At 49.0% G+C, this 14,917-nt stretch overlaps 1 protein-coding gene across 1 annotated transcript; it reads left to right on the top strand.

Annotated features, from left to right (window-relative positions):
- Positions 1-1,547: 1,547 nt before the first annotated feature.
- On the top strand, positions 1,548-6,221 carry LOC131403839 (ral guanine nucleotide dissociation stimulator-like). The gene is made up of 7 exons (XM_058538098.1): positions 1,548-1,590; positions 2,081-2,150; positions 3,672-3,740; positions 4,164-4,238; positions 5,214-5,335; positions 5,537-5,637; positions 5,926-6,221. Exons 2-7 carry the CDS (start codon positions 2,145-2,147, stop codon positions 6,066-6,068), a joined length of 516 nt encoding a protein of 171 aa, XP_058394081.1. The 5' UTR covers positions 1,548-1,590; positions 2,081-2,144; the 3' UTR covers positions 6,069-6,221.
- The last annotated feature ends 8,696 nt before the right edge of the window (positions 6,222-14,917 follow it).

Below are 14,917 nucleotides of genomic sequence, written 5' to 3'. Positions count from 1 at the left end.
CCAGATCCAGCCCTGGAGCCCACCTGCCCCTCGGACCTGAGCACCAAGAAGCTGCTGAGAGAGGAGAAGCCTGACTTCTTGGAGTTCCCTCCCCGGCTGGTGGCAGAGCAGTTGACACTGATGGATGTGGTGAGCAGCGGGGCTCTCAGGGCAGGTGGGGCCGGCCTTCCCCTGTGCCATCAGCTGCCCCAGACCTGCCATTTCCTGATCTAGAATCCCATGATCTCGGTCCAACCTCTTGCTTTCCCACTTACCCTCATGTGACCTGAGCAGCCTTCTTAACTCTCGAGCCTTTGCTGTCCTCATGTGGACAGGAGAGATGGACACTGAGAGCATCTGCCATGCAGAGTGGCTGTGCAGATGGATGAGGTGGAGCAGAGAGGAAGTTGGGCAGAGTCTGCTCTTTGCTGGGGGTGGGGAGCTCACTGAAGTGCTATCAGGTCCTCGGGTAGAATACTCATTTGCCCGAGAGGCCTCAAGAGCCTCAGCACTTATTAGGCACCTCATATGTCCATGACTACATGGCAGACAATCAAAGCCCGTGGTTGTTGCTGCCTTGGGGGAATGTGCATCTGAAAGAGGAGTCAGACCCCAGGATAATCAGAATGGTTGGAAGATTCCCCTTGAGATGGTCAAGCAGGAGCCGAGTTCTGGTGCTTGGAGGAAGTGAGACTGGGCTGGGAGCAAATGTCACTATCCTGCACCACAGTATCGGGTCCTGAGTCATCCTGTGCTGGGTGCTCTCAGGGGACACAGGCAACACCCAGGGACTCCCACAAGTCTCAGGCCACATTCTCAGCTTCCTGAGCTCCAGCTCTCACCACTGACCCGGCCTGGGACTGGGGGCTGTGGACACTGAGCTGGGATGTGGCAGGGTTGGGTAACACTCCCTGTCCTCCCCAGGAGCTGTTCATGAAATTGATGCCCCGCCACTTCCTGGACTCCATCTGGTCCCAGTGGGACAACAGGGCCAATGAGTTCCTGGCACCCACCATTCGTGCCACCATGACCCACTTTATCAGAGTGGTCAAATGTGTCATCACCACCTGCCTCGGGGACCCGACCGTGACAGCCCAGGACAGGGCCAGGTTGGTGGAGCTCTGGATCCAGGTGGCCAAGGTAAGATGTGGGAGGCCCTCTGAGCCCCTCTCTGGAGTCGTGGGAACTGCCCCTTCTCCTTTTCCAGCTGTCAGGATTGAAGTTTGTGGTCTGAGCCTTTGCACAGTCCTTAGGCCCCTCCTGCCAGTGTCTCAATGACCTGACTCCTGGTCCCAGTGGTGGGATGCTCACCCCTTCCTGGGCTCCTTCCTTGGCTTGAGCTAAAATCCTCCTCCCTGAGAGTGTTCCTCATCAGGGTCTAGCTGTGCTCTTCTCAGGTTTCCAGAGCCTCTGTCTCATCCAGGACAGGGGACGTCCATGAGGTGACCAAAGCCAGAGGAAGCAGGGCTCCAGCTCCCCTCACAGCTCATTCCCTTCCCTTCCCCAGGAGTGCAAAGGCCTGAGGAACCTTTCATCACTCCATGCCATCCTCTGGGCCCTGCAGAGCCCCTCCATTCAGCGTTTAAAAAAGACGTGGGGACGGGTGTCCAGGTGCGTAGGCCTCTCTCCATGCGTCACCACCTGGGTGAACCAGACACCCCCCACAGGGCTGCCACTGCCCTTCAGTAAGCTGGGACATCCTGGGAGACAGTGAACCCTGGGGACAGGGTCTGACCTGGTTGGGAGGCTTGGAGTCTTTCTGGAAACTTAGGCCAGTGGTTCTGCTTTAGGAATCAGTTTCCCTAAGTGCCAGACCCTGGCTCGAACTAAATTGAACATTTTCAAGGGTTTGCTTTGCAGCAACAGAACTCTCTGTCCACCTGAAATCAAGACTGTTTAAAACAGATTTGTTCAGTAGATAAGAGAACGAAGGCCCCAGGTGACAACAGGAGAGCTCCCTCCCCAGTCCCAGAGACCTCAGGGCTCAGAGCACACATTGAAAACGCTCATCCAGGCTGTCTGGATAATTCTGGGTTTTCAAACAAAAGGGATTTACCCTTAAACCACCCCACAGTGTTTCTTTCCTTTTTTCCCTCCTCAGGAGGAACTGCCAAAAATTTAAAACCTTGTGCAAAACGGACCAGCGGGAGAGCAGGAAGCTGCTCATGGAGGTGCGTGGAGGCTGGAGATCTGGAAAGAGGGGAGGGGAGGGGGGAGGAGGGACCAGGCAGAGTGTGCTTTGGCTAGTTTTTCACTGAAAGTTTCTCTGAGACATAACGGTCTGTTTTGTCCAGATTGACAGGAAGCAGGTGGTGTGAGCTGCAAGGGCAGGTGGGGACTGTTTGGGGCAGGAGGCCTTGGTCACGGGATAGAGTGGTGTTTTTTGGACTGTTCCAGGAGGTGAGGAGCTGGCAGAATGAGCAGGTCTCTAGCTTCCATGCGGGCCCATCAGCTGGCCCTCATCTTCCTCCAGGCTGGCGGGTGGATGGAGTGGGTGGGGGTTCCTTTCCTCCTAAAGCAGCCCGGTCTGTCCTCAGGAAGCCAGGTCCCTGCTGCTCCTTCTATCTGCACTGCACCTCTCAGGGAAGGGCACTCTGCCTGCCCCAGGGACGGGCACTGTGTGGTCACACAGGCCAGGTGGACACAGGGGCTGCCCAGCCTTGGAACGAATGGTGGATCTGGCACAGAACTGTGTGCTCTCTGGGACTCTGCACTCTATCCCGATAGTGGTTACTGCTGAAAACTCAGTGAGAGTCTCCCCAGGTGACTTGTTGATAAGGATACACCCCAGATGGCAATGAGAATTATCGGGGAACCTACAGATTCTTAATGGACCTTCCTGGCAGGACATTAGAAGGTTCCAAGTAAAAAAGGATGCAAATGTCACCATCACCCAACGCCCTGGTCACCCCCTACACTGTCACTCAGATGTGGCACAAGGGGGTCCCCTTCCTGAGTGAATGAAGGAGGAGTTCTGTGCAGGGACCATCCTGAGGGGATCCTAGGGAGCTGAGGCCTTTGGCATGGCCTCAGGTCCAGCTGGAGTCAGAAAACCCCAGGGGTTGGGACAGGCAGAAGCCAGTTGGATATGCCCCCTGAGACACCTTGTGCCTCCCGATCCATGGCTCAGGCTGACTGAGGGCCTCAACACACCCCGAGAGTCCAGAGGACAGGGCCTTGGTCAGAGGTGTGTCTGGAGGAGGAGTGAAGGCCGGGGGCCAGGGCCTCTGGCTGGGAGGGGGAGTGGTCTCTCCTCTGTGGCCCCTGAGCAAGTCACCACCCCTCTGTGGGCCTCGGTCTCCTCATCTGGGAAATGGAGGGAGATGATCTGTGGTGCAGGCCTCACAGGGGTGATGAGGTACAAGGGGGAGAGGAATGTGCAGCGGCTTTGTGCTCCTCCTCCTCGAGGGGGGAGGGGAGAGCACTGGTGACAGTCAGATGACACAGTCCTCAGGGGACCCTGGGAGGCATGGGAGTCCTCCTCACACTTTCTTGAGGAGGAGAGAGGCTTAGGGGCCTAGGCAGGCCTGAGGGCACAGAGGAGGGAGTGTTGGAGCTGGGAGTGATCTAGAATCAGATCACTCTGGAATGGGAGCCGCCATAGACATCAGATGTCCAGGGTCCAGGATCAGGGGCCTGGGAGACACGGGGAAGGTAGCATGGCCTCCCTGAGCCTGTCCTTGACCCTGCAGGAGGTGAACTCTGTGTGGGCCACCCAAGAGATGGACCCCCAGGGAGCCCAGGAGAGGCAGCAGCAGCAGGTGAGGGGGCCTGAGGGGGAGGGTCCAGGTGTCAGAGGAGGGGGTCTCACCCCTCACGGCTGGAGGCCTCCCCAAGAGAGGGGTCCCTCCTCCTCCAGCCCAGCTCCTGGAGCCCCAGAGCCTGAAATGCCTGCCCTGGAAGTGACCAGGAGGAGGCCTGGAATGGCTGGGCGCAAGATGGATTTGCGGGGGGAGTGGCAGGGACCGCACACCCTGGGATTTGCCAAAAGCCGCCCCTGGTAGCTGACGGGGGACGTTGGGTGGTCCTGGAGGGTGCAACAGGGGGGAGGCTGCTGAGGGTCCTAGGCTGCTCTCTGTGGGAGTCTGCGGTGGGCAGGAGGCTGGGGTGAAGGGATTTGGGGGAGGGTCCATGGGGGCACCTGAGAGCTGGGACTCATCCCCACTCCCACCCTGATTTCACAGGGTGTCGTCCCCTTCCTGGGCACGTTCCTCAATCACCTGAAACTGCTGGACATTGGGATGGAGGATGATCTACAAGTGAGTGAGCCTGGAGGTGGGGCCAGGGAGCAGGATCCTGTGGTTTGGGAGGTGAGAGCCTTGCACTGGGCCCTGAGCTCTCTGTACCTGGCAAACCTCCTCTCATGAGAGCATCATGGCCACCCCTGGGAGCTAGGGAGTCAGAGTCAGGCCCGTCTTAGTGATGCGTGAATGGAGGCTCCGCGTAAGCCCCCTACCAGGCTCTCAGGACTAGTGAAGCTCATAGCTGCCTGCCTGCAAAGCTGCAGGAGGCTGTGTCTGAGCTGGATTCAGCCTCCCCCTTGGGCCCTGCCCCTGGGGGAGTGCCATCAGCCCCTGCAAGTGAGGAAGCACATCTGTGGTCCAGCTGTCCCTTTTTGCCTGAGGCCTCAGTCTTCCCGTCTGTCATCAGAAATGGGTGGGCTGCAAGGTCTCTGGCTTCAGCTCCCCTGTCCCTCCTGCTCTGGAGCCCAGAGCCTGGCCCAGTGTCAAGTTCTCTTTGTGGAAGGTCTGCCCTCTGCTGGGCCCTGACATTCCTGCAGCCTGAGAAGGGGTGGGATGGGGGCTGGTTATGGGCTTAGGGGGCCGTTACTGATGGACATTGGCTGTCTCCCTTCCAGGGAAATCTGGTCAACTTCCAGAAATGGCGTGAGGTCAGCAGCTGTGGGGAGGGTGGGGAAGTGGAAATCACAGACCTCCCGTGGCAAGATGTCACGTGTCCTCATCCCTCGGGTCTTATATTTGTTGGGACAGTTAGATGCTACAAAGCTGGGAATCCCATCACGTTGGCGGGTGCGGGAGGGGCTGGCATCAAGGACACCTTCCTGGATGAGGAACTAATTCAAGCCAACTGTGAGGACAGGCAAGTCCTGAATGGAGTGGGAAGGAAGGAGGGTTCCCGAGTGAGCACAGACCCCAGACCAGATCCTCACTCCGCACAAGTCCCTGGCAGGGTTCCCCACCCGGGACCTGTCTGCATCCTGTCCTTCCTCCCAGAAATACAAAGTCATTAGGAAGATCCAGCTGCTCCAGCAGGCTGCAAGTGAATATGACCTGAATCCCGAGGAGCGATTTGGGGCCTGGTTCCAGGCGATGGAGCCCCTCAGTGTTGATGAGAGGTGAGGGGCACAGGAGTTGGGTGAGGGCAGGCCAGACTCTCTCGGCCGGCCGGCTGCAGAGCGTGGGGCCTGGCTCCCTGATCAGCCCCAGACCTCATTGCGTGGTGACCCATGGGGCACCGGGACTCAGCTGCTGGCAGGCTCTGGGAGGGACACCTGAGGTGCGGCTCCTGGTAGCTCACAGGCCACTCTGTCCTGTAGCTACTGCCTCTCCTGCCGGCTGGAGCCCACACACCAGAAGACGAGCAAAATGCGGCTCTTCAGGAGAAAGAGGAACCGGACATCCTCCAGTTCAGGGCCGAGTGAGTGTCAGGAGCAGCAGCGACTGAATCCAGGGGCTCAGTACAGCTTCGGGCTAAGCATGGGCCTGGATCCCAGCTCCAGTGCTGGCCAGGCCTGGGACAGGCCGCTCCCCTCTCCTCTCTGGGACTCGGTTGCCTCCTCTTAAATGAGTGATGCTAAATGATGCCTCCCCCATCAGGGACAAACGAGGTGCTGTTGATGGACTGAGCACTCGGCACAGGGTTTGGATAAGAGTGTTGTGGGGCAGGGAGGTGTGCCGTGAATCTCAGGAAGGTTCCCCAAAATAGTCTGTTTCTTCTCTTCAGCCACCGTGCCCTTGGCAAGGAGCCATAACCCTCTGGAGACCACAAGTGCAGCTCCTCCTGAGCAGCAGGGCCACTGGGACCCTCGGGGTGCACCGGGTCAGCTCTTCCCCCCCCACCCCAAGTGAAGGAGGACATCTGAAGACTTTCCCTGGTTTCCCCTAAAGCCCCAGGCGGAGGGCACGACCCCCCTCCAAATCCCTGACATCTGCACCCCAGGGACTGTTTATCCATTGAGGAGGAGCATTAGTATATGTTTAAGAGTAAATATCAGATTTGAATGTTGCAGTAAGTTCTGTTTCTGTCACAGCCTGGGTGTTGTGGTGTGGTTCTTTCACTGCTTATGCTCATGTAAATGAGACACAGAATCTCACATTCCGCCTTGAATTAAGAACTCATGTATGGTCAGAGCTTATGGTATGTGGGAGAAGGGAGGACGGCCAGTCCCCTCCCTGGCTACTGAATGACACCCTCAAGTCCCCCTTCCTCAGAGGACAGGTGCATTTCAGTGTGGTTCACCTGGGCCAGGAGCAGAGACAGCCCCTCAGATCTCCCTGGATGTAGAGGTTGGAGGGACTTTCCCAGGCAGAGCAACAACCACTGAAATGTAGATGTCTTTCAAATACCACTTGCCAGGACCATGTCCTTCCCCAGGGCAGCGGCTGTCTTTCTACAGCTTTCCAGGAAGAAGGATGTTTTCTGCTTCTCCCATTGAGGTTTCTTTTGACCAACTATTGGAAGTTACCGTTTTCTAATCAGTCTCTAGATTTGCATCAACACTAAATGAAGAAAAAATGTAAAAAGATAAAAGTTTGCATGTGGAAAAGACAAGGCCAGAGGAAGACCATGTGCTGATGGACTAAGGGCCGACAGGACATCCCCATCAGGCCGCCTCTAGGGCTCCCTGTTCACCCTTCGCCTAGATTGGAATCCTCCTGGGATCCTGGCCCATGCCATGGAAGTCCTTTTCCCACTTGTTTCATATCCAGAGGAAAAGATTCATGAGGCAGCTTTTAAACCTACAACAGGACTTTCTTCCATAAACCTCGCCACTCCCTGTGAACTAGGATTTCCAGCAACCCCGCATTTCCTTATATGATTCTTTTTGGGCAGAAATTCCGTAGAAGGCCCCCAGCCTCTCTGTCAGGTACATCGTGGCCATTCCTCCCTGGCTGGGCCTGATGGATCGGGGTGACCTCTGGTTTGCCAAGATAATAGACCTTAATCCTGGCCACTGAATGACCCACACTGTCCATTGCTGCCTAGGGTGACATCTGGGACCTTGGTGTTCTGAGGTCCATGGTCTCAGACAGTCACTAGTTTACACACTCAGTCGTGTTGTTACTGACTTGTCCCAAAGGGGCAGCTGGGCCTGAGCGCATAGAGCACGTAGCCCCTGGGATGACTGTGTTCTTTTCCCCAGTCTGTGCTGTGGTTATGTGGATGTGTGTTACAGGGATGTGAAACTTGCCTGTTGGGAGTTTTGAAAGATGAGGCACGAGAGGGGCAGGTATAGGAGTGGGTCCAGCAGGGGAATGCAACCCATCTTAGACAACACAGACACAACAGACACAAACTTACCAATTAAAATACTGAAACGCTTCCCACATGGGTGGTAAACAGACACTACTCTGAGCTCACACCCAGAATCCACCCTACGACTAGGAGCTAAAGGGTTACCACCCGGCATTTTGAACATCATGCCCTGGAAACACCCTGTAAGACAAGGGCCATTGTCTTGAATTCCTTGGTACTTCTTCCCCCTCCTTTCTGAAGGCTGCAAGTGTCACCCAGGGACGCCTTTTCAGTTCAGCCAGATGCAGAGTAGAAATCCTGGTTCCCACAGCACAGGCCCTTCCTGCCAGGGCACTGCCATCCAGGAAAGAAAGAATTCACAGCTCGGTGTAGACATGTAAACACACACAGGCATATCCCACCCAAACATCAAGATGCATGAACTAGTAAGAGAGTAAAAGCCACTTCAGAAACACATCAAGCAATTGCAAAAAAAGGGTTTTTTAAAGATCCTGACTCCAATAAAATGCAAAACCAGGAAATCATCTTGAGAAAACTGGGGGACTTTGGATACTGACCAGATAGTTGATTATAGGAATGACACTTTTATTTTTGTGTGTGATAACATTAGTGTGTTTGTGTTCAAAAAATCCCTCATCTGTAAGAGAAACTGAAAATATTTATAGCTGAAATGATGTGCTCTCAGTCATCTCAGCTGGTTAACTCTAGCGGGGTGGGTGTGAGGATAAACGAAGCCAGATGGTATACGAGTTGATAATTTTTGAAGCAAGTGACAGGTTCACAGAGGTTGATTTTCCTCTACTCTGAGATTTAGAGATTTTTGAAAACTTTCAGAACACAATTTTGATACAAATAGTATACTCGGTGTTCACGTTACAATGTTACAAATTAAAACATTGATTGAAAATATAAAGGAATGCTTCTCCTTCATGACCTAAGGAAGCTCTCTCTCAGTCTCGTTCTGTGAATGACCTGATGATGCCACCAACTGTTCACTTACCACATGTTTGTGGAGTAATTCCTATGTGCTCTGTGCTGTGTGCAAGGCGAACACATTTCCACGACTCTGGATCTAGTGTGGGAAGGAAGGCAATGAGTCTGCTGCCAAGGTTCTCTACGGGGAAAATAATGCCCCCAGGGGGTATGCTCATTTTTAAGATTCCAAAATCAAAGCTACACAGGTTTGCCAGGTAACAAACAAGAGATACTTAATTCATGATACAGAAATGACCTATGTCTGAATTAACATGTGACAAAGAAGAGAAAGATTGATGGATTTTATGTTAAAATTAGATGCAAAATCATAGTTCTGGCCCCTGGCCTAGTGGTTAAGTTTGGCAAGCTCTGCTTTGGCAGCCCACGTTCTGTTCACAGGTGTGGACCTACAACACTCAGCAGCTATGCTGTGGCGGTGACCCACATACTAAGTAGAGGAAGATTGGCAACAAATGTTAGCTCAGGGTGAATCTCCCTCAGCTAAAAAAAAAAAAAAATTACATGCAAAATCAGAATAATTTATGGAATCAGATTTAATATATATTAAAAGATAAATCTCATTCAAGTAGGTATCATCTCTTCATTGAGTTAACACTCAATGAAAAAACAGATATAAGTTCAAAACACTAATTCCTCAGCATCGATTATCCTATCAATTTTAATATAAAAAGGAAGAAAAATCATGGTAAATAAAAATTGATGTTATCATGAAAGGTAAAGATCACGACGGACGTTACAAAGAGATGCTGTGAGAGTCAAGCCTGTCTCATGGGGAATTTCTCAACCACATCACTCTCTTTTTCTTCAGCACCCATGTTGCTTTTCTCACTGTGTTTTCAGGATGCCTTTCTTGGCTCCTTGCTCTCTCTGCCTCCCGGGCAATCTCGTCTGTCCTCGAGGCCACAGTCACTCCCTCCCATGCTTTTCTTCACTTTCTGTGTCTGTCTCCTGATATCTCCAAAAGATGCTCGTTGCCTGCAGAGGGGCTATGAGAGACCCAGACCCAAACCAGGACTCATCTCTGCCCAATATGGACACTGGCCAGGGGTGGGCTCAGGGCTGGTGTGCAGACCCCTCAGCTTCAGCCACGGCCCAGGGATTCACCTGGACCCCCCAGTGCAACTGTTTTTAAGGTATTTGTGAATCCAAAGGACTTAAGAGTTCTCCTTCACTGCTGCAGGCCTGGAGTCCCTGCAGTCTCCTGTATCCACAGACTTGCTGGGGATTCTCCAAGGTCTCCTCCCATTGACTGCACATGACCTCACTGCCAGGATGGGAAGCGATTCTAGTAACTGACCTCTGGAATATACAGCTGCTCAGCCTTCAGACTGTATAGAACTTCAGTTTTCTACTTGGTTTTAGTTTCATGGTCTCATTGTTTCTACTATGAAGTTAGGACATATTTTTTGAGCTTTCTCTTTAAAAACAGAATAAAATGCAAAATTGGAACAAAGAGGAGGATGAAGACTACCATCCATGGAGAATGTTCGCAGCTCATTTGGATATTGCACCCTCTTTCTCTCCCTGGAGAAATGTGTCTCAAATCATACTGTCCATTACAATCATTGCAGAGTTTTTATAACTCAGATTGCTGGAACTCAACCCAAGTAGGTCTGGGGAGGCAACGGAGAATTTTCATTTCTAAGACGTTCCCAGCTGATGTTGATGCTGCTGATATAGGCATCAGACATTGAGAACGGGATTCTGGGACACTATCAAGCTGATGTGTCACTATCAGTGCAAATCCAGACCAACTTGCCTCCTCCGTCTTGCTTAAGGATGTTATTCTCTTCCCTTCTCTATCATTGACAACTATACACATGCTGGTACCCTGTAACCTACGTTATTGGGACACAGAGATCCAAGGACTCCATAACTCCTTTGAGTGTCCCATCTCTAATGAAATCACGCACTCTTCCACCCTTAGATACTCACTTCCACACCCAGAGCCTGTTTTCACCCAAAATTCTCCTGCTTGTAAATCAGTAACTCAGAAACACCACATTCTCACCACAAATTTCCACATTTCTAGTTTTTACACAAAGAACTCTACCGTATACAACCATTCTTTAAGAAAATAGATTACTCCAGTTAGAGTATCTTAACAAGGCTCTCTTCCTTCTCTCTTCCTACTCCTCTCTATTAATCTTGGATTCTGTGGTCCATCATTTCAATAACCCACTGACAACGCTCCCTAATTCTTTACTCTCATCATATCTGCCCTGCAAGCCTCTGACTTTGGATGATTCCAAATACCTGCCATGCCATGTTGACACCTGCACTGAGGATCACCGCTGAAGAGAGAGCACACGAGGAGCCTGGGGGTCCCAACAGAGAATCAGCAGCAACCAATGGGCCTCCATGCATTCTCTAACGCTTCCTGAATGCTCTGTTAATTTCTTTCCATTTCTTGAGTTCCATAAAACTATCTTCTCTTGACCTACTTCATATCTCACAGACAAATTGTTAACCACCACACAAGAACTATTTCACACTCTAGTCATCAGATCTAGAAATTTTCCGCATAAGCAATTCATTTATCACACCATTTCTGTTGTTTTATACAGATATATTTCTTTCTTAGCTAAAACCATTCTGATTTTCATCTCATCTTTCCATTTCAATGACCTTATGCTTTCAATATTCGCAGTACTTTCAATCACCTCCCTACTGGGATCATGCCTCATGTTTCAAATATGCACAAATCTCTACCATCTACAAACCAATCCCTCATCCATTGTTCCTAATGCCCCTCACCCTCGATGTCCTCCCTCTCCTCCTCCTGCCAGGGACTCCTTGTGAAAAGTTCACTTACATCCCAATGCCTCTGTTTCCACACTGGCAACCGATCCCATGTCCCCATTCTGTGGATGCTTCTCTTGCTTAGCTCACAGGTCACGGCTCTTACTATTCCAATGTGGCCCTTTCATTATTTGTCTGACATGTCCTGCAGTAGCATGTGACTTTGTGGCCTTCAAGTTCCTTTAGAAAGCTCATTTGTCCTTGGGATCCACCAGTGCTACACTGTCCTTCTCCTGCTCCAAACTTCCTGAGTCACTTGTTGGCTTCTCTTTATAACCAACCCACAATGCCTGATGCTTCCCAGAAGTCAGCCCTGCTCTGACATCTGCTGTCCACCTGCACCCTCCTACTAGGCAATCATATCCATTTCACTGGCTTCAAATACCACTAATGAGCTAAAAATGTTCAAAGAATCAGCACAGATCTGACTCTGCCCCCCAGACCCAAATATCAACCTGCCCACTCAGCCCATCAGCGATGACTCGACTCACAGTGTCCAGGTTCCAAATTGAAAAAAACACTTTCCCAAATAATTCACTTCTCTCTCAGCGTTCCCAAATTCACTTGTTTGTGCTAATATCCTGTCTGTCCCTGAGTGTCATTCTGGACACTCTGCCACCCCACATTCATATCAATGACCCATCCATCCACCCTCCTGTATCCTCCTACAGATTCTTCACTTTTGAATCATTTCTAATCACCTTTCCGAAATGACACAAAATACCATTCCCACACAGTGAACTCTCTTGCTCTAGCAACCTAAATTACAAAACTCCATTTTTCCTCTTTGTTGATATTTTTTTCTACTTTACTTATATGTGCATCATCTCTTTCTTTCAATATTCAGTTCTCACTAAATGGGATACTCCATATAGACATGACTAATGTAGATTTTCTAGATGTTTCCCTCAACAGTGTTCTCATATGGCTTGGCACACAAAAAGAGCTCGTATATTATATCTGTCTATCTATCTATCTACCTACCTACCTAACTACCTACCTACCTATCTAATTCAAATACTAGAAGTTCACTTCCTGAAATATTTTAAACCCATCCACTTAACTACATTTATGCAAAGATATCAAGTTTTTCTGGTATACTGCAATAAATTGGCAATTACAGCTTAAGATTTCCAAATCCTCTCTCCCTGTAATCAGCCTACGAGATTCTACTTACAGTGATCTGTTTAAAATGTAAAACTGATCAGTTCACCTTACCTTTTAAATCCTCAATTTCTGTCTTCAGCAGATATTTTTCCTGTTGTCCTATCATAATTATTAATACTACCCTTTTCATTCCTCAATATGTTCCAGTTTGGAGAGAAAACTATTTGGTCGTTCTATTTATAGAGCACCTACTACATGCAAAACTCTGGTGTAAAACCTGTGATCTACAAAAAAGCTAAACAGACTCACCGCCCCTGTTTGACCTAGTCTTAACGCGAGGAAAGACATAATAAACTGCAAAGAATTTATAACATGCCATGTGGAAATAACCACTGCGATGACCTGTAGGGCAGAGAGAGAGAGTTTGAGCTTGAGTACATTTCTAAGGTTAGCTGTGTTTGTGTGTGTGTGTGTGCGCGCGTGCATGTGCTGATGCATGCTGCCAGGATAGGATGAGTTGCTTTCTCCTGTGGGGTGGGGGAGCCTCCTTTGCTTTGCGAAAGTTCCTCTCTGTGCACCTACTATGGACTTTGTCATCCACGTGTATTAGTCACGGTTGTCTAGAGAAATAGAAATAGAATATATATAAACATAGAGATGTGGAGATGTATTACAGGAATTGGTTCAAGAGGTTATGGAGGCAGAGAAGTCCCACAATCTGCCATCTGCAAGCTGGAGAACCAGAAAAGCTGGTGGTATAACTCAGCTGAAGTCTGAAGGCCTGAGAACCAGCACCTCTAATGTCCAAGGGCAGGAAACTATGGGCGTCCCAGGTCAGGAGGATACAGTGGACTCACCCTTTCTTTTCCTTTGTGCTTAAACTAATTCTTGCTCATATAACAGTATTTTTGATGTTTCATATAGGAATCTAGCTTCCTTTCACATTACTCAACTTATTTACCAGTTGTAAACTTTATAAGTTATGTCCCACTCAAATAATAGATTTTCTCTTCTTCTCTAATATTATTTACCTCTTATTCTTTTGATTCTCATTTTTTCATGACTGCGCTCTCCAGTGCCACACCGAATCACAATAATGTTTGCCAGGAGCATTTTCCTCTTCTTAAGTGTAGCGTAAACATCAGATAAATTCCTTGTCAGGGCAGAGCAGGCATCTAAGAGAGAGAAAGTAAAAACGTGCAGGGGAATCACTTCTACCTAGAAATCAACAGCCTTGCTTCTCTTGGCTGTTTGGAGCTGGAGATGCTATGACAATGTGGCCAGCTGAGAATCAGAGGATCTCTCTCTAGTCCCAGGAATTAGTCCTGGTCAAATCTCTTAACATCTTTAGACCTCATTTTCTTCACCTGTAACATGAAGAGTTGGATGAGTCTTTTTGAGGTCTGAAATCCAGTCATTCCAAGATACCCTTCACCCAGATACACTTAACAAAGATCAGAGAGAATTTTTAGTTGTCTTCTTCTGCATCAACATTATTATCCATATCACCACTTAAAGACATATCAAATGTCTACTTTTGCATGACACTGATAAAACAGGTTCCATACCAAATTGCTGTTCATTGGGATAATAAACCTATAGTTAATTGTTTAGAGGTAAGTATAGAGATGGGCCCTGCTGGAACCAGCAATCAATGGGCCAAAAAGTCTTGCTTTATTTTACAGCAAGGCTGTGGATACATTCCCTAATACACCAGAATTCTTCTGTACTTCGAAAGTATGAAATAAATGGGAGCCTTGAATCCATGGTTACGAGTTAATGAGGACATGATTTTTAAAATTATACTAATGATGCCATTTGCCTAGTATGGGGCTGTTCTCTGGTGAGTCAAGAGCAGATGTATTCAAGGCCACTTTCATTCCTTTAATAAATATTTACTCAGTCCCTACCATTTGCTGCAAGATAGCAGTGATCTACCCTAAGAGCATTTATATTCTAGTAGGGTGACACAGACCATAAACAAAAAGAGAATCTTGAGGTGATCAATAAAGTTACATATACGTCAAGCATTTTTCATTCTGGACTATTTTTCACCCTTTCCCTTCTTTTACTCTTTCCCAGAACTCTAAGTATGGACTTGAAAACCCAGAAAGCATGGGTCCCATGTTTCTTCTCGCAACACCCCTGTTTCAAAGACATAGTGTTTATCATCTGAGAGTATGTCTCTTTAAGACTAAGTTCCTATGAATCAGCATTATTTCATCACTTTCTTGAGAGGACGGATGATATTATGAAGGGAAAACAAAATATCATGTGGGATTTATACTCGAAATGATGTTTCCACTCTAATTGTGTTATTTAATGTGGTGTGATTCGGGGCAAGTCAGTTACTCCTTCAGAGTCAGTGGTAATAATACCCTGAAAAGCATTCTCTAGAGATTAAATGAAACAAAGTATGAGAAACTGCTTTGTAAATTGCAAAGCAATCTATTTCAGCTTATTTTTTCTAATAATATTTTCATTTATCCGATCCTTTTTGACTCTACACAACCTGCCTAGACTGAGTTTTATCATT

The sequence above is a fragment of the Diceros bicornis genome, unplaced genomic scaffold, assembly GCF_020826845.1.
Source record: "Diceros bicornis minor isolate mBicDic1 unplaced genomic scaffold, mDicBic1.mat.cur scaffold_92_ctg1, whole genome shotgun sequence".
Classification (NCBI taxonomy): Eukaryota; Metazoa; Chordata; class Mammalia; order Perissodactyla; family Rhinocerotidae; genus Diceros; species Diceros bicornis.
The sequence above is the reverse complement of the archived record's forward strand: the minus strand, read 5'-3'. Positions and strand labels throughout refer to the sequence as shown.

Coding starts and splice junctions, on each gene's coding strand:
- LOC131403839 (XM_058538098.1), top strand. Junction 3,741..4,163: donor AGGAGAGGCAGCAGCAGCAG/GTGAGGGGGCCT, acceptor CTGATTTCACAG/GGTGTCGTCCCCTTCCTGGG. Junction 5,638..5,925: donor ATCCTCCAGTTCAGGGCCGA/GTGAGTGTCAGG, acceptor TCCCCAAAATAG/TCTGTTTCTTCTCTTCAGCC.